General features: G+C 47.7%; 3 protein-coding genes across 10 annotated transcripts; 2 read left to right on the top strand and 1 right to left on the bottom strand.

The window, feature by feature from the left end:
* Nucleotides 1-76: 76 nt before the first annotated feature.
* Nucleotides 77-4,509, top strand: lg18h7orf25 (linkage group 18 C7orf25 homolog). 3 transcript variants are annotated; one of them, XM_086271827.1, is made up of 2 exons: nucleotides 77-141; nucleotides 2,984-4,509. In XM_086271827.1, exon 2 carries the CDS (start codon nucleotides 3,010-3,012, stop codon nucleotides 4,273-4,275), a length of 1,266 nt encoding a protein of 421 aa, XP_086127953.1. In that variant the 5' UTR covers nucleotides 77-141; nucleotides 2,984-3,009; the 3' UTR covers nucleotides 4,276-4,509. The 3 variants fall into 3 exon arrangements, with proteins under 3 accessions (XP_086127953.1, XP_086127952.1, XP_086127951.1); XM_086271826.1 differs by lacking the exon at nucleotides 77-141 and adding an exon at nucleotides 152-236; XM_086271825.1 differs by lacking the exon at nucleotides 77-141 and adding an exon at nucleotides 288-437.
* Nucleotides 4,510-4,566: 57 nt separating this feature from the next.
* Nucleotides 4,567-13,810, top strand: LOC147307510 (E3 ubiquitin-protein ligase RNF31). 2 transcript variants are annotated; one of them, XM_086271721.1, is made up of 17 exons: nucleotides 4,567-4,748; nucleotides 5,427-5,517; nucleotides 6,684-6,749; nucleotides 6,838-7,004; nucleotides 7,195-7,319; nucleotides 7,397-7,614; nucleotides 7,691-8,088; nucleotides 8,170-8,352; nucleotides 8,422-8,520; nucleotides 9,519-9,608; nucleotides 9,687-9,789; nucleotides 11,853-11,971; nucleotides 12,303-12,416; nucleotides 12,498-12,564; nucleotides 12,636-12,729; nucleotides 12,807-12,975; nucleotides 13,075-13,810. In XM_086271721.1, the coding sequence occupies exons 1-17, from the start codon at nucleotides 4,704-4,706 to the stop codon at nucleotides 13,234-13,236; spliced, it is 2,310 nt and encodes a 769-aa protein (XP_086127847.1). In that variant the 5' UTR covers nucleotides 4,567-4,703; the 3' UTR covers nucleotides 13,237-13,810. The 2 variants fall into 2 exon arrangements, with proteins under 2 accessions (XP_086127847.1, XP_086127848.1); XM_086271722.1 differs by having other exon boundaries at nucleotides 13,108-13,804.
* A 139-nt stretch (nucleotides 13,811-13,949) lies between these two features.
* LOC147307509 (inositol monophosphatase 1-like) lies at nucleotides 13,950-20,649 on the bottom strand. 5 transcript variants are annotated; one of them, XM_086271911.1, is made up of 10 exons: nucleotides 19,860-19,989; nucleotides 19,526-19,594; nucleotides 18,696-18,775; nucleotides 18,128-18,261; nucleotides 17,811-17,915; nucleotides 16,280-16,325; nucleotides 14,648-14,756; nucleotides 14,444-14,552; nucleotides 14,222-14,373; nucleotides 13,950-14,152 (listed from the first exon to the last, which is right to left on the bottom strand). In XM_086271911.1, the coding sequence occupies exons 3-10, from the start codon at nucleotides 18,756-18,758 to the stop codon at nucleotides 14,022-14,024; spliced, it is 849 nt and encodes a 282-aa protein (XP_086128037.1). In that variant the 5' UTR covers nucleotides 18,759-18,775; nucleotides 19,526-19,594; nucleotides 19,860-19,989; the 3' UTR covers nucleotides 13,950-14,021. The 5 variants fall into 5 exon arrangements, with proteins under 5 accessions (XP_086128037.1, XP_086128034.1, XP_086128036.1 ...); XM_086271908.1 differs by lacking the exons at nucleotides 19,526-19,594; nucleotides 19,860-19,989 and adding an exon at nucleotides 20,548-20,649; XM_086271910.1 differs by lacking the exons at nucleotides 19,526-19,594; nucleotides 19,860-19,989 and adding an exon at nucleotides 20,335-20,468.
* Nucleotides 20,650-23,725: the final 3,076 nt, after the last annotated feature.

Below are 23,725 nucleotides of genomic sequence, written 5' to 3'. Positions count from 1 at the left end.
CGAATCAGAATGGATGGATGCATATTTCCATGGTAACCAGGTAACCAACTGACAAAGAAATGAAGCAGCAGGAAGCGCTGTGGAAAGTACAGCGTTTATAGAGATTGACAGACCACGTGACTTTCGCGCATTGCATTGTAGGTACGAGTGGCAACAAAATCAAAACACTGCATCAAGCGCTAGCACCGGTAATCACCTGGGATCACATCCATAACAGCAGCAGTGACCGGAACCTGGTCTGTGCAAGCCTCTCTTATTACGAGCTCTTATTTTCTATTTAAGGTTTGAACTCCGCCTTTGTTCTGAAAATCCTGCCGGAAGCGGCCGGGCTCTTCCTGCCAGCTGAGCAGAGCCGCAGAGGAAAAAACTGCTGTCAGTTAGCGTTAGCATTAGCCTCGCAGATAGCACATTTCTGCCGCGCACACGTCACTGCTGCCGTAAGTAACGTCAAAGTTTCCTTTTAGCTTCTGGACTTTTTAAAAAATATATATATTTAAATGAATTACGTCACAGATCAACGTTTAATACCGGGCTGACGTCATGTTAGCATCATAGCTAACGTTCAAAGGTATGCGAGTTTGTACAGGTGAGTTCATACCTGTACAAACTTCAGCTTTAAGGGTCAAGTAAAGGAAAACCCAAAGCTGTCCAATCAGAGCACCTCAGAAATATCGCCTGCATTCAGATCACGTGGGTAGCTTCAAGAAGAACAAGCCGCACGGTCCAGGTCAAAGGTCACGGGACAGCGATCAATTATCAGTAGTGAATAGACCGGATCAGCAGCGTGTGTGATATAAACACCTGTGTAAGCAGCATGCAGCAGCTGTACAACAGCTGACGTCATCAAACTTTCCTGACCTCTGACCTTTAGGAAGAGCTCTGTGAGTAACGCTTACAGTACAGTATAGATGGGTTAGTCACGAGGTGAGGAAGAATTTGGAGAACTGCCCGACCTTTGATGGGGTGATGCTGAAGGCGCGACCCTGCAGAGGGTTCATGTTTGTTCAGGTTAGCTGAAGTCGACAGATGTGTCTCAATTGTGACGTGGTCGGAGAGCTGCTTCGTTCATTGTAGTGTTTGAATAAGAGGACAACGTCATCAGACTTCATGTGTAATCCACTCAAAGGGTAGAGTTGGGATTATGGCAGCAGTACAAGCTCTGTGCCCCAAAGCTAGGTCTGCGTATCGCTGGTTTCTACAATCTGCAGTTCTGATTCACAAGGTCCTCATTCAATTTAGCCTCAGACAGAAATATTATAATTCATTTATCAGTTATATCCATGTATACAAACAAAGCTGTGAGACTTCATCAGAGGTGTGAGCATCACAGCTTTGTGTCAAAGTAACTGAGGATAAAACATGAAGCAGATGTTCCTGGCCTGGCTTTTTATAGCAGATGACCTTAAAATATTCTGCAGTAGAACAAAAACTGAAGAAAACCATGAATCACCATGTGAACATGAACTGGTGCTGCTGAAGGGAAGCAAAGTTACAGAGGTTTGATTACAGACACAGCTGAGCAGTCATTGAGGTTTACGTGTGTTCAGTACTGTAGAGCAGAAATGGGGCTGTGACGTCAGAGGCCGACACACTGAACACAGCAGCGACTGGTTCATGATGATAGCAGAGCTTTGATGGTAAACTGGTGTGTGAGCACACTGAGAGAGAGAGAGCTGTAGGGCTGTGCGATATGACCAAAATCTCATATCCCGATATAAATCATCTGTCGTCCGATAACGATATAAATCACAAAAATGTAACATATTCTGTGAATCTCGGGCAGCTCGACTTGCATGAAGTGTTTCCAGCTGGGCTTCTAGAGTCCAGTGTTTTAACCGATGCATGAAACGATACATTTTTAGACATAAGTTGTAACAGCCGCCGTTTTCTTTGTGAGTATTTATTACACGGCGTGCTGCGGGGAAAAGCCTGCTCTAACGTTTGAGTCTAAGGTTTATTTTTTTAGCACCTGGCGACTCTTTTTTACTTCTCATCCGTAAACACTCTGCATCTTTCACGTGATTCAGTTTATTTTGAAAAGTCTCAACAGGATCTTGAGCTTTATTGTGAAAGGTGTATGTGGAAAATAAACAAGCGGACACGCGATGGTTGTACCGTTGTTGTTGCTAACGACAACGCATAAAAACAAGCACTTGTCTGTCTGTAGGGTGGTTATATATAAGAGAAAGAGAGAACTTTAAGAAATTAATATAGCCTCTACAGTGACATCAAAGCCATGAAAAAATATTACTGTAAACAGTTTATTTTGCGACACCACGAAACAAACGATAGCGTAAAACGAGAGATGTTTTTATATCATCATCCGATATATATCGTTATATCGAACAGCCCTAGAGAGCTGTGCAGGAAGTAAGAGCCAAACTCCGAGGGGATGAATGAGGATGTTTGAAGCGTACTTTGGATCTTCTTTGGCTGCTGGTTCAGTCAGTTTAGCTCAGCGTGAGGAAACCTGCAGAATCTGTCAGATGTCGACTTTCAGCCCGTCTGTGAACGTCTTTGTGTGGAATGCGTGTACCTGCTGTTTGCTGTTGTTGAAGTAGTTTTGTGAGCTTTAAGCTGAGAATCAAAATACATTTAAAACAGATTCAATGAGTCGATGTCACAAAAACAAACTAAAAATTTTTACTTTTAAACCCACTGTCCCCAACCGTGACAGGCGGTGAGCGTAGAAGGATGGCGATATCAGTGCTAGGTGAAACGAGGCGGAGCAGGTGGTGTCTCGTCAGACGGGCGCCGTACAAAGGTTTTGGGTGTAAACAGAGAGTGAAATAAACACTTACGATGACATCATAAAACAGGTTAGACTGGGTTTAGTCACTGGCTACCTGACTTCCTGTCACTGCAGGTGATCTTCCTGACCTGTGCAGATGAATCGGGAAGATGCACTTTGAATGATTCGTTTGGAGTCGTTATCTTGGCTACAAACAGGAAGTGACCTCTCTGATACGCTCTTTGTCCTCAGGTGTCCTCAGGTGTGATGCAGATGCCATGTCCCTGCAGGCTGTGCTCCAACAGAGGATTAGCTCTGCCCAGCAGCTGCTGCAGCGGGCGGAGACGCTGTGTCTGGGTGTCGAGGGTCACCAGAAGCTGTGTGGGAAACTGCGAGCCGAGCTGCGCTTCCTGCAGCGGGTAGAGGCAGGAGAGGTGCACGTGAAGGAGTCTCACCTGCACAGCACCAACCTCACCCACCTGACAGCCATCGTGGACTCTGCACAGAGTCTGGATGACATCACAGCGCTGCTGCACGTCTTCACCTACCAGGACTCTGCCGGGCACCGCCGCACCCTGGTGGTTGATGTGGTCGCCAACGGGGGACACACTTGGGTGAAGGCAGTGGGCAGGAAGGCGGAGGCTCTTCACAACATCTGGCAGGGGCGGGGCCAGTATGGCGACAAGAGCATCATACGGCAGGCCGAGGACTTCCTGCAGGCAAGCCGCCAGCAGCCTGTACACTACTGCCACCCGCACGTCATCTTCGCCTTCTACAACGGCGTCTCCAGCCCCATGGCTGACCACCTGCGGGACATGGGCGTGTCCGTCCGCGGTGACATCGTGGCTGTGAATGCTGTGGCAACTGAGGAGGAGGAAGAGCAGCACCAGGAGGAGGAGGAGGAGGAGGAACAAGCTGAGGAAGACAAGGATGGTGAGGTGGACGAGGAGGAGGAGGAGGACACGTCAGAGCTCACGCGGGTTGACCGCGGCACAGTGGTGGCCAGCCTGGCGTTCCCAGCACAAGTGCATGTGGAAGAGTGCCGGCGGGTGAATCTGGACATCACGACACTCATCACGTACGTGTCATCGCTCAGCCACGGCCGGTGCCACTTCGCTTTCAGGGAGCATGTGCTGACAGAGCAAGCCGCCCAGGAATGCCGCCAGCAGGTGCTTCCGCAGCTCGACGCTTTTATGGAGGGCAAGGAATTGTTTGCCTGCCGTGCCGCCGTCCACGACTTCCAGGTCATTCTGAACACGCTTGGCGGGCCTGGTGAGAAGGAGCGCGCTCAGAAGCTGCTGGCCCGTCTCCACGTGGTGGATGACCAGCCGTCGGAGCGCACTCTGCACCTCACGCCCAGTGCCAAGATCAACCGCCGTTCACTCATGATCTTTGGCACCGGAGACTGGCTGAGGGCCGTTACCATGACAGCAAACAGCCGCTTTGTGCGGGCGGCAGCCAATCAGGGCGTCCGGTACAGCGTGTTCATCCACCAGCCAAGAGCGCTGACCGAGGGCAAAGAGTGGAGGGCCACACCCGTCTGAGGCCACGCCCACAGTTGACTCATCTGCGGCAGACGGTTTCAATCAATCAGGCTGATCAGACATCAGTGTCAATAAAGCTTGGGTTTAAATTAAAGTTTACATTGTGGAGAAAAAAGGTTTAGTTCAAAGAAAGGAGAGAAAAATGGAAAACTTTAGTTTGAGTCTTTGTGTGGTCACGTGCTGCCTAAACTTCCTGTATATGTATCTGCTCAATAAAGTATATGTACTGATCAATTCACTGAAACCACGAGCCTTTTTAAATAAAGTAACCCTCCAGCTGCGAGGCTATGCCTTTACTCTGAAACTCTGTGGGCGGAAGAGGGCGCGTCTGTTTTTCCAGTCGGGTCAGTTAGCTTGTTAGCATGTGACTGTGGGAGCGGCTGGATGTTCAAGCTCTTCCCCGCTTCTGAGAGGCATTTGTGGGGGAGATGCCGCAGGTCGAGCGGGAGGCGGAGCTCCGCACTCTGACGGAGGTGAGAACGAGACCGTGAAGCTGCCCCTGAGCTTCAAAATCAAACTTTATAAGTCTGATAACAACTTTCTGCTGCTGCTAGCCGGTCAACTGGGGTTAGCTCGGCAGCTACATGCTAAAAGCAAGCTCCTCCTCTTCCTCACTCTGGCTAATGTTTCTTCCTCCTCTTCCTCACTCTGGCTTATCCTTCCTCCTCCTCTTCCTCACTCTGGCTTATCCTTCCTCCTCTTCCTCACTCTGGCTTATCCTTCCTCCTCTTCCTCACTCTGGCTTATCCTTCCTCCTCTTCCTCACTCTGGCTAATGTTTCTTCCTCACTCTGGCTGTTGTCTCTTCCTCACTCTGGCTGTTGTCTCTTCCTCACTCTGGCTGTTGTCTCTTCCTCACTCTGGCTGTTGTCTCTTCCTCACTCTGGCTGTTGTCTCTTCCTCCTCTTCCTCACTCTGGCTGTTGTCTCTTCCTCCTCTTCCTCACTCTGGCTGTTGTCTCTTCCTCCTCTTCCTCACTCTGGCTGTTGTCTCTTCCTCCTCTTCCTCACTCTGGCTCATCTTTCCTTCTCTTCCTCACTCTGGCTCATCTTTCCTTCTCTTCCTTACTCTAGCTAATGTTTCTTCCTCACCCTGGCTAATGCATCCTTATCACTGTGGTTTAATCCTCCTCTTCCTCACTGTCTTCCTCAGTGTGGGTACCTGCATCCAGGTGAGACCCTGTGTGACCTTCACTCGGTTCAGTCTCTGTTCCCTGATCTTCGTCTCTACGTTGATTTTTACTGTGAGTACCTCAGAAATGACTTCCTGTTGTTTTATTTTGTCAGGCCCTTTCTCAACTCTGAAGCGCACGAGTCCGTGATCGCGTTCTCTCGCGATTTGTACAATTGGAACGCCAGCGTACTTGATGATATCACAGGTCTGGAGCCTCTTAATTTAACTGTGATTAATATGTTATGAAGCTTAACTTCAATCACAGCCAAACTGATTTATTCAGGAACAAATAAAACACTGAAATAAACCGAACATTAGTATTTAGAAGTGATCCAAGTATCTTATAGATCGTGTTTAACCTGAGTAGTGAAATCTCTATTAATAAAATCAGTGTACATGCATGCCTTAATAAAAAGCAGGTGAGCTGTTAGAACACTTTTATTTTAGTGGACACTCAAACATTACAGACAGCTGCTGGGGTTTGGAAGAGAACTGAACAAATATTTAAATTATAATCTGATCATTTTGAAACAGCCTTCAGAATCTCCACATATTAACATGCTGGTGAAAAACTTTCCTCCTGAATTGAAACATATCTCAGCCAAAACACAGGAGCAAATAAAACACTGAAATAAACCAAAAAATTGACATTTTGAAGTTACCTGAGAGACTTGTATATCATGTTTAACCTGAGTAGTGAAAGACCACGGGGGGGGGGAACGATGTGCCGGGAGTCCGCTGTTCTCGCCGGCTCTAGTGATCCTCGACCTCGCTGTCTGCTATGGAGCTGGCGGGTCACAGACGTCTCCGAAACGTCGCACGTTCGGAAATATGATATCGTGATAAACCGAGCAGATATTTGAAGCTTACACAGCTACATTCTCGCCTGAAAATAACTTGAAAGTTTATTTTGTGACCCAGAAAGAGGAATATTTAAAAGTTTTTAGCCGCGCTCGTCCACCATTGCCGCGTTTCAGTTTTGGACGAAATGCATTCTGGGATATTTAACTGTACCAAGTCCACACAAGTCACCACCGATGCACGCTCGATAAAACGGGCGGAGCGAGAACACATCCGGGACTTTTTCGCGTTCTCGGCTTGATGCGTACTTTAAATAGGAACAGTACTTGGTCTCCGACTGATGACGTATCACGAGTACGCACAAGTACGCATATTGAGACTTGGCTTGGTAAATCAGGGCGATTTCCTGTTTCAGAATAAGAGTTTGTGTTTCAGGTTTCCCAAATAAACAAAAGAAGAAGTTGTTGTTTCTCGCCGGGACACTTCCTGTTCAGTACGAAGGTGAGCCTCCGAGCTGTCAGCCATGTTGTCTGTTTACTGTTTGTAGTGACATCATGAAGGTCAAGCTGGCGCTTTGGTTTTTATACAGGAAGTGAGTATAATATCCCAGTATGCATCTGGCTCCACGAGACGCACCCATCATCGAGGCCTCGCTGTTATGTTTGCCCATCGGTCTCCATGGTGATAAACCCGACCTGTCCGTGCGTGGACGCTGCCGGGAACATCAGGCTGGACGCGCTCACAAACTGGGCTGAGGTAAGATGTACTGAGCATGCTCAGTGGGGCTGAGTCAGCTGGCTCAGTGGACAGGTCTGACCCAACAGAAAACTAACTATTAGTGAAAATATACCTGAAAACACATGTTTAAGAAGGTGGAGCCTCCACACAGGCAGAAGGTGGAGCTAAAACACACTCTAAACATTATGTTTATGCCACTTATTGCTAGGGCGTGTCCAACCTGTCACTACTCGTGTCAGAGATGAGGCGGGCCTTCCAGAAGGATACCCCCCTTTATAGCAGGTGCCCTGTGCAAACTCCGCCCCCTGCAGGTGAACAGGTGTCAGCTGACAGGTCAGTTCCTCACTGTGTGTTCAGTCAGTGTTTCGGTTACGTAGATGGACTGACGAGAGTGGTTTCTCCTTCTGCAGCCTCCAAAGTCCCCTGCACATCTGCACCTCCTCCTCCCCGCAGCGTCGCCAACTTTCTGAAGTCACCTTCCAAAGTCCCGCCCACTCCAGCCAGCGTGAGCAGAGTGGGGAGGTGAGGGCAGCGAGGTCATACACCGATGAACTGCTGGGGATTGACTTCAGTGCTCTGCCTCTCACCTCCAACCGCCACACCAACCCCTTCCTAAACTCCTCCTCAGGTGAGTCTCAGAAAACACGAACAAGCTCCAGGTGAACGTGAGAAAAGTTGAACCCACCTGGTTCTGGTTCCCGCAGGTACAGAACCCCTCAGCAGGATGATGGGTGAGCTGAGGCTAGATGGAGACTCGTCTGCACGATCTGTCCAATCAGAAGCAGAGCGACGCCGTCCAGTTACGAGACGGCCATCCGCCGCAGCACCCGAGCTACAGCGTCCTCAGAGATCTCAGTTACAAGCGGACCAGGTGAGCCAGACTCTGGCGTCTCGGCAGCTTCTCCAGTCTGTGTCCCGGATGGCGGCGCGGCTCCCTCCGGACCAGGCGGCGGTTTTTCTGTCTCTGATGGCGATGGAGGGGCGGAGCTTCAGTCTGGCCGATGTCTTGGAGGCGGTCCAGATCAACAGAGACTTCGCATCAGCTCTCAGGTTCCTGAGCCACAGCTGCCCCATCTGTCAAGAGCAGGTGTCTTTCAGCAAGGTGAGCCACAGGTTTGAACCGGCCAATCAGAGCGCGCGCAGCCGGCTGATGTTCTTCTTCTCTCTCTGTGTTTCCCCGCAGATCATCACAATGACGCACTGCTCCTGCTTCCTGTGTCAGACGTGCTTCAAGATGTTCTTCACAACGGCCATTAAGGAGCGCAATGTCGATCAGCTGGTCTGCCCTCAGTGTGGCCGACCGGAGGTCAGAGGTCAGGGCGGGCTGGAAGAGTCCATGGACTACTTCAACCTGCTGGATACACAGGTGAGGTGCGTTCCGGCCTAGTTTACGTGGCGATGACCAGTTCTGACACGTGTCTGTTTGTCGGTGTAGATCCGCCACTTTCTGCCTGCCGACGTCCACGAGCTGTTCCAGAGGAAACTCAGAGACCGAGCTCTGCAGGAGATGCCCAACTTCTGCTGGTGTGCTCACGTAAGAACCCGAACGATCTGAGCCTCGCAGTCCAGAAGCTCACAGAAGCAAGAAATGAATACCGCTGCTAGTATCGATACAAACTGTGATCATCTGCTGCGTGACGTTCGGTCCTCAGACCCGCTGTGGGATACTTTTTGTCTCTGCAGCGTGGCTGTCAGAGCCTGTCCTGAGCCATGACTTCATGACAAATAAAATCTTAACCATTAGAGCAGCGGTCTCCAACCTTTTTTGTGCCACGGACCGGTTTATGCCCGACAATATTTTCACGGACCGGCCTTTAAGGTGTCGCGGATAAATACTACAAAATAAAACTAGTACCGGTACCGAAAAAAAGAAGATTTATTCATAACACACGTGAAAAGACCCAGGAAAACAGAGTTAACGATCAAAACGATAACAAAATAACGCTGAAAACCGATAAAAACCCTGAAAACTATACATTTCACACCTGAGCCTCAACTTTCGCGGCCCGGTACCAAACGACTCGACAGGCCTACTTGTTGTTCCTAGAGTATTTAAAAGTAGAATGGGAGGCAGAGCCTTCAGTTTTCAGGCCCCTCTTCTGTGGAACCAGCTTCCAGTTTGGATTCAGGAGACAGACACTATCTCTACTTTCAAGATTAGGCTTCAAACTTTCCTTTTTGCTAAAGCATACACCCAGTGCATCATGGGAAACCCCCAGCAGCCTAGACCTATAGCAGCATAAATAAGGGAGGCTTCAGGGTCACCTGATCCAACCCTGGGTGTTTCTTCTTCACTCACATGTGTTTATACACCCTTCTGTATTTAATCATTAGTGATTATTCATCTCTGGCTCTTCCTCCCCCGACCCCCAACCAAACCCCTGAGCTCTGCCGGAGGTTTCTTCCTGTTATAAGGGAGTTTTGCCTTCCCGCTGTCGCTGAGTGCTTGTTCGTTGGGTTTCTTTGTATTACTGTGGGCCGTTGACCTTACAGAATAAACCTTGTTGAGACGACTGTTGTTTGGTGTTTCAGTGTTCATTCGGGATGCTGCACGAGGCCCAGCGCCTCAGGATGGACTGTCCAAGCTGTAAGAAGAGCACCTGTTCTCAGTGCAGATCACCTGTAAGACACTCTCTCACGCACACACACAGGTGAACCAGCCTCAGATCGGGTCCTGACCACAGTCCCTGTGTTCTGCAGTGGTCCCCCGAGCATCAGGGTCTGTCCTGTGAGCAGTTCCAAGTGTGGCAGCAGCAGAACCAGCCGGACCCTCACAGCACCTCCCAGCTGTACAGCAGCATCGGTACGAACCCAGAACCAGGTCCAGGAGACTCTGAGGGCCTCCTGCAGGACCTGAACCTAATGTTTCACCCCATCACTCAGGTGGTTATAAGCAAGCAGGTAGAAGTGGAAGCAGTCAGCATGTGACTGAAGGCTTTTTTACTCTTGCTGTTTACAAACTAACACACGAGGCCTTCAATCACCGAAAGCGTGACGCTCAGAGGACTTGACCCGGTCCAGTCAACGATCGGCGTGGGTGTTCTCGCCAAAAAACCCAGAAAGCAATGCCTGGGGGCTCTGAGCTGACATGCCGGGACCTGGTCTGTCCTGGTCTCCAGCTGTTCCATTAACGTTTAGCATCCACGAACAGAGGACATGGTGGCTGCTCAGGCGGTAGAGCAGGTCATCCACTGACTGAATGGTGGTGGTTTGATTCCTGGCTTTCCCGTAGTCTGCATGCCAAATATCCTTGGACACCATGTTGCTCTGCGACGCATCCATCGGAGAGTGAATGTGATGCATGTTAGACGCTAACGCTAACAGCTCAGAAAAAGTGCTTGTGTGAATGAAGTATAAGAACATCCGTTTACAAACTGTCCAAATGTTGATTGTGTCCTTCTGGACGTTTCCACCATCAGGTGACTTCTTCAGTGTCAGCTGACTGCAGGTTTCAAGGTTCAAGGTTCTTTATTTGTCACATGCATAGTTATACAAGTATAACACACAGTGAAATGTAGCCTGACACGCTCCTCGACATGTGCAAAAATTGGGGGGGGGGTGTAGAGGAAGAACATTATATATATATATATATATATATATATATACACACACACACACACACACACATTGGGTGAATGTGCAGTAGTAGCAGCAAGCAGGTGAATTCTGTACATTAATATGAATAGACATCTGACTATTTTACAGGATAGACAATATAAACATATTTAAAATTAAAGGAATTGAAATGTACATTGTGCCTTGGTTTAGTGTCTGGAAGAGTCCTGTCTCAGTCAGTTATAGATGATGTGAGAGGGCGGGTGTGTGTGTTTAGGGCACGGATGGCTTGGGGATAGAAGCTCCTCTTGAGTCTCTCTGTCCTTGCCCGGATGATGCGGAACCTTCTACCAGATTGCAGAAGTTGGAACAGTTTGTTGCCAGGATGGGACGGGTCCTTCAGTATCTGCTCTAGTCCGGCATCTCCTGGTGTAGGTGTCCTGAAGCGGGGGGAGAGCAATCCTGCAGCAGCGTTCTGCTGTACGGATCACTCTCTGGAGAGCTTTTTGGTCCTTCACACAGCTGTTCCCAAACCACGATGTCATGTTCTGTGTGAGGATGCTCTCCACAGCGCCTGTATAGAAAATCCTGAGGATCTTTGGAGAGACCCTGAACTTTCTCAGTTGTCGTAGGTGATACAGGCGCTGCCTAGCCTTTTTGGTCTGGACCTGAATGTGGTCAGGTCTGAGGAGATGTGGACACCAAGATACTTGAAGGACTGCACCCTCTCCACTGGAGCTCCATTGATGATGATGGGCTTGTAGTCTCTGTGCTGGCTCCTTCTGAAGTCCACCACCAGCTCCTTGGTCTTGCCGACGTTCAGCTGGAGGTGGTTGTCCTGGCACCACGATGCCAGATTCTTCACTTCATCCATGTAGGCCGCCTCATCGTTGTTGGAGATGGCACCCAACACCACTGTGTCGTCAGCAAACTTCACAATGGTGTTGGAGCCGTGGGTGGCCACACAGTCTGAAGTGTAGACTTCAGACTTATATTAAATATATTATATTTACATAATGGCTGAAACCAGCCCACTGAATGACCAGTGGGCTGTGAGGTCAGTTTATGATCATTAGTAATATGCAGATTGCCACGCCCACTGATCAAAGAGTCCCATTCAACGAGAGTTGGCTGCATTCACAGCATTGTAGGTAGGATGGTGGCCCCCTCCTCAACTCTGAGATGGCCTTACGTCTTTTCACTCGACTCCTCGCTCAAACCAGCGATTTCCCCACCTGGACGAATGAGGTTTAGTCGCACTAAGGCTCAGCCTGGTCCGTCCTGGTCTAACGTTTCCCTCTGTGTCCTCAGAGTGTCCAAACTGCCAGCTGGTCTTCAGCCTGTCCAAAGGGGGGTGTCTCCACTTCACCTGCAGTCAGTGCGGTCATCAGTTCTGCGGCGGCTGCAGTCAGCGCTTCGTTCTGGGCTCGGTGAGTTCCAGCTGTGCTGTGTGTAAGTGGAGCTCCAGGTGTTTGGTCAGAGAGAGATGGATTGTGGGTAACGAGTGTTAGACGACTGAAAGTTGTTCCTCGGTTTCATATTTACATCGTTATCAAACGAGCCAATCACAGCCTCTCACCTTATAAACGGTCTGATTATGAGTAAAGGCACCTGCTCTGATTATTCATCGTGCTGATAATTTGAGTTCTTTAATGTTTTTGAAGTTAACAAGAAAATGGTTCGGCTTCCAGCACCGAAGTTGCCAGGTGCACGAGACAGGTGTGTTAGAGACTTGACACCTGTGTTGTTTAACCTCTGCAGGCCTGTGGCTTCTCTGCAGACTGTACGAGCAAAGGTCTTCATGCTCACCACCCCAGAGACTGCCTGTACTACCTGAGGGACTGGAGCCTGACCCGCCTCCACCTGCTGCTGCAGGTGAGAGCCAGCAGATCAACCTGAGGTGTTCCCAGCTGTTCTGTGATCAGTACTTTACAGGTGTGCTGTCTCCTGTCTCAGCATTACAGAGTGTCTCCCTCCTGGTTGGAACCGCCCAAGGTCAGCTCACCTGACACCGCTCTGCCAGGTGAGACCTCTACCTGTCTACCTGGCATCTCCTTTGTCCTAGAGTCACTGACAGGTGTGTTCCCGTTCCAGCATCCTGTCCAGTGCTGGAGCTGAGAGACGATGGCAGCCAGAGGGAGGAGCCCTGTGGTCGACCTGCGTTACCTGAACACCGAGGATACTGCCAGTAAGACCACAGCTCCCAGTAAAGATGTTCTGCCAGATGTGCGTGGTCTTAGAGGCTCCGCCCCTTTCTCCTGACAGGTCACACTATAAGGAGCGTTTGGTGGAGCTGATTAACCGTTACCATGCTGACCCAGCGGTCCTCTTCAGTCTGGCAGAAATAAAGGCGGAGCTTCAGCGTTGGCATGTTACCGTTCCGACCAGAAAACCCGAGGAGCCAGAGCCACTCTACACTCATCGCCTCCGCATGGTCAGTGACATCACCAGATGGTGTTGTTCGTCATCAACAATGACGTCTGAGATTTATTTTGAAAGTCTGATGCGCTGTTTCAACCATGTTTCTTTTCAGCCAATCACAGTGCAGAATTCTGTCTCTCTGCAGACGCTGACCAATTGCACTCCTCTCAGGAAACAGCGCTGCTCTCCGGTTAAACGCATTAACAACCTCTGTCCTCTGCCCGTCACCGTGCCTGCTGGAGCCCCGCCCCCTCATGTGCTGCTAAGCGATTGACTCCACCCACTCCTAAAGTATGACCTCCCACTACACCCATCAGTTGCTATGACAGGGCGGCCCTGTGTTTTGATTGGCTCAGCACAAATATACTAATTAGGGACCAAATATGAGCAGCCAATCAGAGTTCAGCTAACAAGCTAACGATGGAAGCTGCCAGTTTTAGCATCTGTTAGCATGTCTTGAGCAGACTTCAGGAGGCGGAGTTTGAGCATCCTGTTTTTGTTCGCTGCACTTTACCTGTTTAACCAAGTTTAATGAATAAAAGCTGTCCTAACACACCTCGGCGTCCTGTCTTCCGTTTCCATGGGAAGTTGAGTTTTAACATTAAAAAAAAAAAAAAAAAATTGTTTGAACATTTTTATAGAGAACAGAATATACTGGAGTTTTCTGCCCCAACTCAGCAGGAGCAGATAAACGGGGAGCCAAGGTCGTAGCTTAGGCGCCGTGTGAGAGAAAAGCATGTGAATGTTTAGGCTTTTATGATAAGGTGGAGGCACCAGAGGCTATAAGAGTTTGATTAATGCTCCACCATTTTGAGATCTGAGGCTGTCTGCATACAGTGTCCATCTCCCGCGTGTGTTCATTAAAATCATCGTTTGACTTAACCCGGCCGGACCAGTGTTGTTATTGTGGTTTTTTCTCTTGTCTCCATCCCCAGTATTTTGAACCTTAACAATGGTGACCTGCCGTCAGTCACACAAACACGCGGGTGCTTTCATAGAAAACTTTTATTTAAACTTTCCAAACAGGAAGGTGTGCTCCTCACACCTGTCAGTGTGTGTTTAGCTCTTCTTCGGTGGTGTGGCGTCGTCTCTGGGCAGACTGAAGGGGACGATCGCTTTGACGAGTCGCTCTGTGATTGTTTTGCTGTTAGCGGCGATGATCCTCCTGGACATCAGGTCCACGTCGCCACCTGAACACGGAGACACCGTTAGCTGGAAACACCTGAGCAGGGAAATGTGCTGTTGATGGGTTAGCTTACCATCGACGTCCATCAGCACGCCGCCAGCCTCGGACACGATCAACGACGCGGCAGCCACGTCCCAAACGTGGATCCCGATCTCGTAGTACGCCTCCACACAGCCCGACGCCACCAGACACATGTTGATGGCGGCGGAACCCGCCCCGCGCACCCTGAGACGGATGGACACGTCAGCTATGGGAAAACAAGCGTGCAGTGATGTCAACGTGGCGGCAGCCTTACCCGTGAACGGGGAGGCAGAGGATGTTTCGGAGGCTTTGGAAGATTTTATCAACAACGTCGGCGTCTCTGTCCGATCCAAACTCCGTGGCCACCATCGCCTGTTCCACGGCTGATGACATCACACACAGATAAACAAACAGGTGATCGACCGCCCGCATAAGTGATGTCACTGATTTATTGGTTATCGATTCGCTGAGCGCTGACCTTCCTGCCGGGACACCTGCAGCGGCTCGCCGTTACAGAATGCTCCCTTTCCCCGCCTCGCCGTGAACATCTTGTCCTCCACACAGCTGAAGACAACGCCAAACTCCACCTGAGGGAGGGGAAGAAGAGTAGAGGCCACTGTGAGGTCAACAGGTGAGGTCGTTCATGCTCATCCTCAGGTGGCTTGAACACCTGAAGCTACCTGTTAGTGTTTAGAGAGCGCTGACGTTTTGCCAGCAGGCTCAGTAAACTGATCGCAAGGCCAGTAATGTTGTGGGGATGGAGCTGGACTCGTTAGGGTGGTGTCAGAGAGGCAAAGACAATGATGGATAATACCTCCCACCCACTCCATGACGTGCTACCTACAGGAGCACGCTCAGTGAGAAGCTGAGATTACCCATAATGCACCACACTCATCTGCCTGTACAACTCCATCTAACACACTGTAAACACTGCAGTAGTTACAGCCTTTTGCACACGCTCTTTCTACTCTGATGTTGCTGTTAATCCTTGATATTTATTATTGAGGGATTTCTATATATTAGGGCTATTTCTTAAATCTGTAGCAGTTTCTGTACTGGAGCAGCTGTAACCCACATTACCTGAGGGATTAATAAAGTATGCTGATTCTGATTTTCTCTTTTTAGCTGCCAAATCGCCATGGTAACAGATGCTGAGCACCTCACCTAGTCAGGAGCAGGTGAGGTGCCGCGTTTACTCTTTTGGTCATTTTATATGCTGCAGCAGGTGGAGCACCATCGCTTGCTAACGCGTGTGTGGGAACAGCCACGCCACCTCTCCACCTAAGGAAACACTCCCAGGTGAAGCAGACAGTGGTGATGCTGCGCCTGTGAGCCAGGGCGAAGCTCAACTGAAGAAAGATAAAACCAGAAATGGCGCCACTCTGAAAAGTTTCCACCAGAGGGATGAGACCCGGGCTCAAGTAACCGAGGCTCACCTGAGGCTACGTCTGCACGTACACGGGGATTTTTGAAAACGGAGATTTTCTGTTTTCTTTTCTTTTTTTAAATCCCTTCCACAGACGCAAAAATGAAGGAAAACGCAGCTAGGAACATGCCAAAGCAGCAGTTGGCGATATATTCCTAACCGTGTAGGAATGTTGACCAATCAGAAGCCTGGGTGGGAAAGAGTAAACAAAGTCGGGGCATAGAAGCAGAACTGAGTCCTATGTGTGGAGGGACAGTAACTGTTTGTAAGCATGTAAACTCTGCAGAGAGTAAAATTAACAGTATTTTGTCCAAGTCTGCCATTGTAGAAATTCATTTCACAAAAACATGGCGCACAGTGTGATGTCAAACGAGGCGCACACCTTTGACGCTGCGTTTTCTCCGTGTTCCTCGTCCACATGTAAACGCAAAATCTGAGTTTTTAAAAATCTCCGTTTTCAGTGACCGAAAACGCCGTTTACGTGTGGACGAAAGGTGCAAACGCATAGAAAAATCTGCGTGGGGTTAGCGGCCCCGTTTTCACTTTTCAGTATTTATTGCTGCTCATTAATAAGACAGAAGGATTTCTTATCTGATTAATCGACTACTAAAGTCAGGGCTGCAGCCCTGTGATGTCGCTGCTGATGTCAAAGGTCAGGAGGATGGTGCTGATGTGGACTCAGACCTGTTTGTTGATGGCGAATCCGATGGAAATGGCAACAAAAGGAAACCTGTGAAGGAGAAACAGACACAGGAAGTTAACGTGTTGGCACCGTCATACGTGTTCCTGCAGAGCAGGTCTGTTTACCTGTTAGGTCACCACGGTAACCAGTGCCCATCAGCGTTTTAAATGAGCTGATTCAGTGTGCCGAACACCAAGCCAAACAGGAAGTCATCTGCTTCAAAGTAAAGGTTCATCCTAACGTTCATGATGATCACATCATCGATCTACCCGCTGAGGGACGGCTCGAGCTGAACATTGATCATCCTTCATCGATCTCTCAGTGACTCTCTGATCGATTCCCTCTGAGTCAGTTGGACCAAATAAACCTCAGATCTGGAGGTAATCGATCAGAAGAGCCGTAGACCCCGCCTCACTCTCTGAGTAGAGCAGGGCGATATGGCCAAAAATATTTATCACCATATACATTTGAAAATTTGTGATAACGATATAATTGACACGAGACAAAATGCTTTACAACTCCACAACTTTATTAGTGCAAAAACCCATCAATGTATTTTCACTTCAACAAGCAGCTGTTTTATCTGCATTAAAGTTATATAAAATGTAACAGTGCAAACTCCTCGCTGACAGTTTAACCAAAAAGCATTTCCAGTGGAAACTGGCCGACACATCCTCAGCATAACCATGTATAACATCCACAAAACTTAAAAAGAGGTTAAACACACACAATACGGTAACATTATGTTGAAGCACAGTACGTATCACTCCGCGAGGCTCCGCCTACGATAGCCGTTGTTGTGCCAAAGTAGGTATCCCCGACAGAATTTGTTTCCCCTGTGCTGGGAGCAGGAAGTACTGATGTTTTCATTTTGTGAAAAATTAGCATCGTTACATTACCATTCAGTTTGAGGGTTACAACAGAAAATGATATATTTATTGCTCACGGGGTATCAGATGGGATTATTTTAATAAACCATTAACATTTTGGCTGATAACTATTTTTATTCTCCTGTAACTTCACTATATAAAGAGATAAATCCTCCAAAGTTTCAGGAGTAATGCGTCATAATAAGAAGTGTTTGTGAACGAAAAATCAGCAATGTGGGAGACTGTTTGTCCGTGAGTTACACAGGGGGAACAAATTGTGGCAGGATCAGCCTGATATTATTTGTGTCCCACTATAACTTCGTTGTATAAAGAGCTAAGATCTCAAAAATGTCAGGAGTATCAACAAAATCAACAATGTGGGATACTGTTTGTCCGTGATTTGGACAGTCCAGCGTGTGCTCCCGACGCAGGGGAAACAAATTCTGTCGGGGATACCGAGTTTGGCACGACACCGGCATGTGCGTATGAAAACAAAGGCACTGCGCATGCGCGTTTTACCCATATTCTATCGCCATCTTTCATTTTCCTATCGTTGCCCGACATTACACCGGTGCTACCGTGAACAGTATGGCCCAGCACTATCTCTGAGCGCCCACAGGAAACAAAGAAGCTGCAATGATGATGTCAGAGAGTGCAAACTCACGCGTGAACGAAGTTGGTCGTGCCATCGATGGGGTCGATGATCCAGGTGGGCGAGTCAGAGAGGACGCAGGGCTCACCTGCAGCCACTGACTCCTCCCCTATGAACCTGAATCGCACAGAACAGGTGAAGCCGTTACACGCTGAACGAGGAAGGGCCACGAGACGGCAGCCAGAGATGTTCCAGCAGGTCATCTCTGCTACTCCTCAGCAGCACACAGCTGGATCCCTGAACATCTGGATCTGATCATAACGCTTATCTTTGTAAACTGATGATCAATAATCCGACTGGACATGCACAGAGGGGGTGGAGCTTCATACCTGTGGGTGGGGAACTTTTCCTTCACTGACTGGATGATGAGCTGCTCCACCTTCTGGTCGGTCTGCGTCACTAAATCCACCACCGAACTCTTCGTCATCACTGCCCTGTCACCACGCAGAGCGTCACACACCACCTGATCAAGGCACCAATAACTGATCAATATTTACTCCTGATCAATGCACTGATAGCTTATCAATCAGAAGCTGATCAGCCAATAGTTTCAGTTACTAAGTCTGTCATCTGGGGTTAACCTGAGATTTCAAGATAAAAGCCTTTGTTTCCTCTTTGCGCTCAGAACGTTTCAGAGAAGAAGAAAGTGACTCCACCCCCTCTGTTTTGGAGCGTGCTCAGTAAGTGAAGAAATGGCAGGAAGCGGATTCTGCAGTCGTGACGGCCGTGCGGCTCACTGTCAAGCAGTCGTCAGCTGACCCTGAAGGTCACATGGGCGAGTGACGTTCAGGTGAAAAGAATGAACTTCCTGAGACTCCTCTGTTTCATAATGAAATCACCTGTAGGCCCTGACAGGTGAGTCTCAGGTGGGAAAGAAAAAGGAAGATGACGACTGACCTCTCCAGCTTTTCGTGCCACGGCGACAGCGTGGTCCATGGCGTTCTGCCAGGGGTCAGCCATGTTGGAGGAGGAACTTCCTGTGGAAAGAGGAAAGACTGCGTGAGGTGTGTTCCAATATTCCACTTTGATCAGGAAGGTTCCTCACTGACATACGCTTCAGTTGTCCATACACTAGGGGAAGCAGCTTCAATGCTTCCTTTATGACCTCCTTTAGTAGAGGAGACACTGGACCGTCTTTATGAAAAGGGAGGAGAAAATGGCGTCCCATAATTCGTTATCCATCCGACCATTCATGAAAACATAATCGCAGTAGCCAAAGCGGAGCAGATCATGTAAATTCTAAGTGTTTTTTCTTTTCATTCAGAACCTGTATATATATTTATTTATAGCTTTAATCAGCAGCAGTGAAACTCACAGCTGAACCCTGAGCGTCACATGAAGAACACAGAACGCTGTATGAGCGCAACATTATGATCTATACGAACTGATCAAAGTGTGCTTGTATGATCAGTGATCGTTAGTAATGTCCAGTGTTGGGAAGGTTACTTTAAAATGTATTCCACTACAGATTACAGCACTGCTGAGAAACAGAAGCTGAGTTCACTTCATTTCTGCTGTTTCATGGAAACAGTTACTGAGGACCAATAAGTGGGCTTGCCTCTGAACGCTCAGCGTGACACTGATGAAGCGTTTTGGGACACAAGTTTTAGTAATATCATCATTTTAGCAGTATTGCAGAAAATGTTCCTCCTCCTTTAAAACACCAGAAAGATATGCTTTACAGACTGTTATCGTTTCTATGACCTCCATAAAACAAGAACACACACTGTGGTGAAGCTAGACCAGCCTTTTGTAGTTCGTCTTCTGCACATTGTAGTTTCAACACGCCAGACTTCCTGTTAAAGAGACACCAGTGTAAGGTTGTTCATGTTTCTTTAAGTTCCCCAAGAAGTATGATAAATGTTTTTTCCTGATAAATTTGTTAATACTTTTAGCTAAATTTTTTATCCATAAATGTAAGTTTACTAATAAAACACCATATTTCTGTCATTAACTTAAGGATGTGGAAATGTACATACAATCAATATCAGACTCCACCAACAAAAAGGCTCAAAACCATATATGTATGTGAATTTTTGCGTGTATTCTTATAATTGTTACCTTTTTCTTTACCCCTGGCTTTGTGTGTTCATGTTCTGTTGTTTTGTATACTTCATCTGTTCGTATGTTGTATACTCATTGTTTGTTAAATAAAGTTTAAAAAAAAAAGTGTAAGGTTGTTCCGGTTCTAAGTGCACGCCTCTTCCCTTTTCCTGAGTCCTCAGCAGTTCTCCTTCTCACCTTTGACCTCAGTGACGTTTTCATCGAGGTCAAGGAAGAGCGTCAGGAATAGGAGACATGAGGGACTTCTGGAATGCACCAGGAATGCCCAGAGTCCTCATCATAAGAACCACATCAGTAATCAATAACATCAATCTGGGAGGTGATGGATCGATAATCCAGTAACACCAATCCTGACCTATCACAGCGGGTCCTGAATTGGCCACAGGTGACCGCTAAGTGGCTGTCTCAGCGCGTCCTCTCATCGAGTTTACGGTCACTAACCGAGTATCTACTGATTATCAATGAGCGTTACCTGGTGGCACGTGACGAAGTGTCAAGCGCGCCGACACCTTTCCGTGCGCGTGCCCACCGGCACTGCCGCGCCGTATGAAATCAGCTGATTTCTGAACGGAAGTACTACGCCGCTGATTCCCGCCACAAATTCCAAAACCGGAAGTAAGGCGGCGGATCAACGAGACGTTTCGAAAACAAGTAAAGAGGAACAGCGCGAACCCTGAAAACGCACCTGAGGCTCTCGAGGTCGGTCTGAAGGTAATCCGTAACGGGTTAGCAGCTCCACTTTCGGGTTTCTTCTTCTACGTTCTACGACTGAGCGCTGCCGCCTCCTACTGGACATTGACTGTCACAACAACAACACTAGAAAAGGTTGCATTTCCTGCGAAAATGCAGTGAACGCCGTGTAGTGGAATCTGAAAACAGCAGGACAGCTATCTGTTGAAAACAGGTGTAGAAGCTGAACTCTGCTTTATTTGAAAGACTACACTGAAGACTGTCAAGAAAGCAGATTACATGCAAGCAGGGGAGATGTCCAGCATCTGTCCCATGTAGTGCTCGAACCCTTGCCACCAGATCTCACAGCAGCTGCGCATCCCACTGCGCCAAACCAGTTCTGGTCCCAAACAAAGATATGATGAGAGGAAAAAAACGTGCACTGTGCAGAAGAAGCTAAATGCGCAGAAAAGAGGTGAAAATGCTGAATGTTCAGCAACAAAGAGATAAGGAACCTGAAAATTGTGCTGAAAAGAGGTGAAAAAGCTGAAATTTGTGTGGAAAAGTTTAAACAGTTGAAGTGTTAACTGAAGAAAATGTTGCCATAAGCGGGATTCGAACCCGCGCCTCCTACTCTGAGAACGGCTGCTCATCTCACTGAGCTAAAACACAACTCAGCAGCAAAACTAGTGATCACACTGATAATGTGGTACCTGTCAGCAAAATGGGCCAAAAAATGGCATAAAAAGCTGAATATCTCAAAAAGTATAAAAGTTATCATCACCAAAAGATATAGCAGTGGAAAGCAGAAATAGCAGAACAGTTTAAAGTTTGAATGGTGAAAATCGACTGAAAACTGAGGGAGTAGTTAAGCGGCAAAGAAACGGAGCAACTAGAATAATAAAGGATAAAGAATAAAGAGAAACAGGAACTCAACAGTGTGCCTTTGAGGCATCCACACAAATACACCACTAAAGCCTACTACTACCTACTGGCGTGGCACGGTTTTCAGGGTTTTGCATTAGGTCATAGTACCTGGTACTTTTACGGTACCTGCACAGCCGTAGCTCCGTACTTTATTTCAAACACAGAACATTACAGATCAAAGATCTTGTACATATCCAGATAAGCAATGTTAGAATCACAATCAGCATACTTTGTTAATCCCTCAGGAAACGATGTGGTTTACAGTTGCTCCAGTACAGTAACAGAAACAGACTATTTAACAATACAATATGTTACAGATTTAAGAAAAAGCACAATATATACAAATCACTCAATAATAAATAACAAATCAAATCACTTTTATTGTCACATCACATGTGCAGGTACATTGGTACAGTACATGCAAGTGAAATTCTTGTGTGCGAGCTTCACAAGCAACAGAGGTGTGCAAAATACAATAACGTAAGAACAAGCAAATATAAGAATGGCTACATCTGAGAGTAATAAATATATGTACAATATAAGAGTGTATGCATTACTAAATGTTAATATTAAATGTGTGTGTGTGTGTGTGTGTGTGTGTACACATATTTTACAAATTAAATAGAGTAAACAATAAATAAAATATATAAAATATACAGAGTGAGACATGTGCAAAACAGTGGCGTTACTGTACAGTGTGGAGTGCATAATGTTAAAGTTCCAGTAGTGAAGCTGAGGTGTCTATGACGTGTTCAGCAGTCTGATGGCCTGGTGGAAGAAGCTGTCTCTCAGTCTGCTGGTACGGGACCGGATGCTGCAGAACCTCCTTCCTGATGGAAGCAGTCTGAACAGTTTATGGCTGGGGTGACTGGAGTCCTTGATGATCCTCCCCGCTTTCCTCAGGCAGCGCTTCCTGTAGATGTCTTGGAGGGAGGGAAGCTCACCTCCAATTATCCGTTCAGAGCACCGCACTACTCGCTGGAGAGCTTTGCAGTTGTAGGCGGTGCTGTTGCCATACCAGGTGGTGATGCATCCAGTGAGGATGCTCTCAATGGCACAGTGATAGAAGGTCCTGAGGATGCGGGGGCTCATGCCGAATCTTTTCAGTCTCCTGAGAAAGAAGAGGCGCTGCTGCGCCTTCTTCACTGTTTTGTTTGTGTGTACTGACCACGTAAGATCCTCAGCCAGATGTACACCAAGGAACCGGAAGCTGCTCACTCTCTCCACAGCAGCGCCGTTGATGGTGATGGGGGTGTGTACTTCTCTGCACCTCCGGAAGTCCACTATCAACTCCTTTGTCTTTGCGACGTTGAGGGTGAGATGGTTGTCTTGACACCAGTGGGTCAGGGCGCTGACCTCCTCCCTGTAAGCCGTCTCATCACCGTTGGTGATAAGACCCACCACTGTAGTGTCGTCCGCAAACTTCACAATGATGTTGGAGCTGTTAGTGGCTGTGCAGTCGTAGGTGTAGAGTGAGTACAGGAGAGGGCTCAGTACATCAAGGATTGACAGAGGTGATTATAAATAAGCATCAAGAACACTGACAGGAATATTACAGTAAAATAGAAAAGAGCGTGTGGAAAAGGCTGTAACTATTGCAGTGTTCACAGTGTGTTAGATGGAGGAGTTGCACAGGGAGATGGCCATGGGCAGGAACGACTTCCTGTGTCATTCCATGGTGCATTATGGGTATCTCAGTGAGCGTGCTCCTGTGGCTGACCAGCATGTCATGGAGTGTGTGGGAGGTATTCGCCAGCATCACCTTTATCTTGGACAGCATCCACCTCTCCGACACCACCCTGAGAGAGTCCAGCTCCAGGCAGGTGACATTAAAGATGATATGACACTGATATGAGAAATAAAGGTAAGGGAATGATGTAAAGTAACGCTCTTCGTGGTCACACTCATGAATGTTGTAGTGGAGGAAAAAAGACAAACATAAACAAGTAAAATAAAATAATTCTATTCAAAGAGCAGTTTACAGCAGGGTTGTTTCGCACTAGGGGGCGATAACAGACTAGAGAAAGAGGCTTCTACAGCTTTAATTGCCTTCAGGTTTTGTGATGGTTGAACACACTGAATGTGCTGTTTGAATTCATCTTTAGAGAACATAATGCAGGGTTAGTGCCTCTGAATGTACACTTATGTATATAAAACTTGGCCATAATCAGGTCAGTTATATTTACTGTGTCAGGCTTCTTTTGTAGATCTGTAGTTTTCTGTAAGATGTCCTTCCAAAATAAAGACTTCAGCACTTTGTTCACACT

This window comes from Aulonocara sp. 'chitande type north' Nkhata Bay, linkage group LG18 (genome assembly GCF_057382095.1).
Source record: "Aulonocara sp. 'chitande type north' Nkhata Bay isolate Kocher_YH1m ecotype deep benthic linkage group LG18, A_spYH_male_GT1.1, whole genome shotgun sequence".
Lineage (NCBI taxonomy): Eukaryota > Metazoa > Chordata > Actinopteri > Cichliformes > Cichlidae > Aulonocara > Aulonocara sp. 'chitande type north' Nkhata Bay.
The sequence above is the reverse complement of the archived record's forward strand: the minus strand, read 5'-3'. Positions and strand labels throughout refer to the sequence as shown.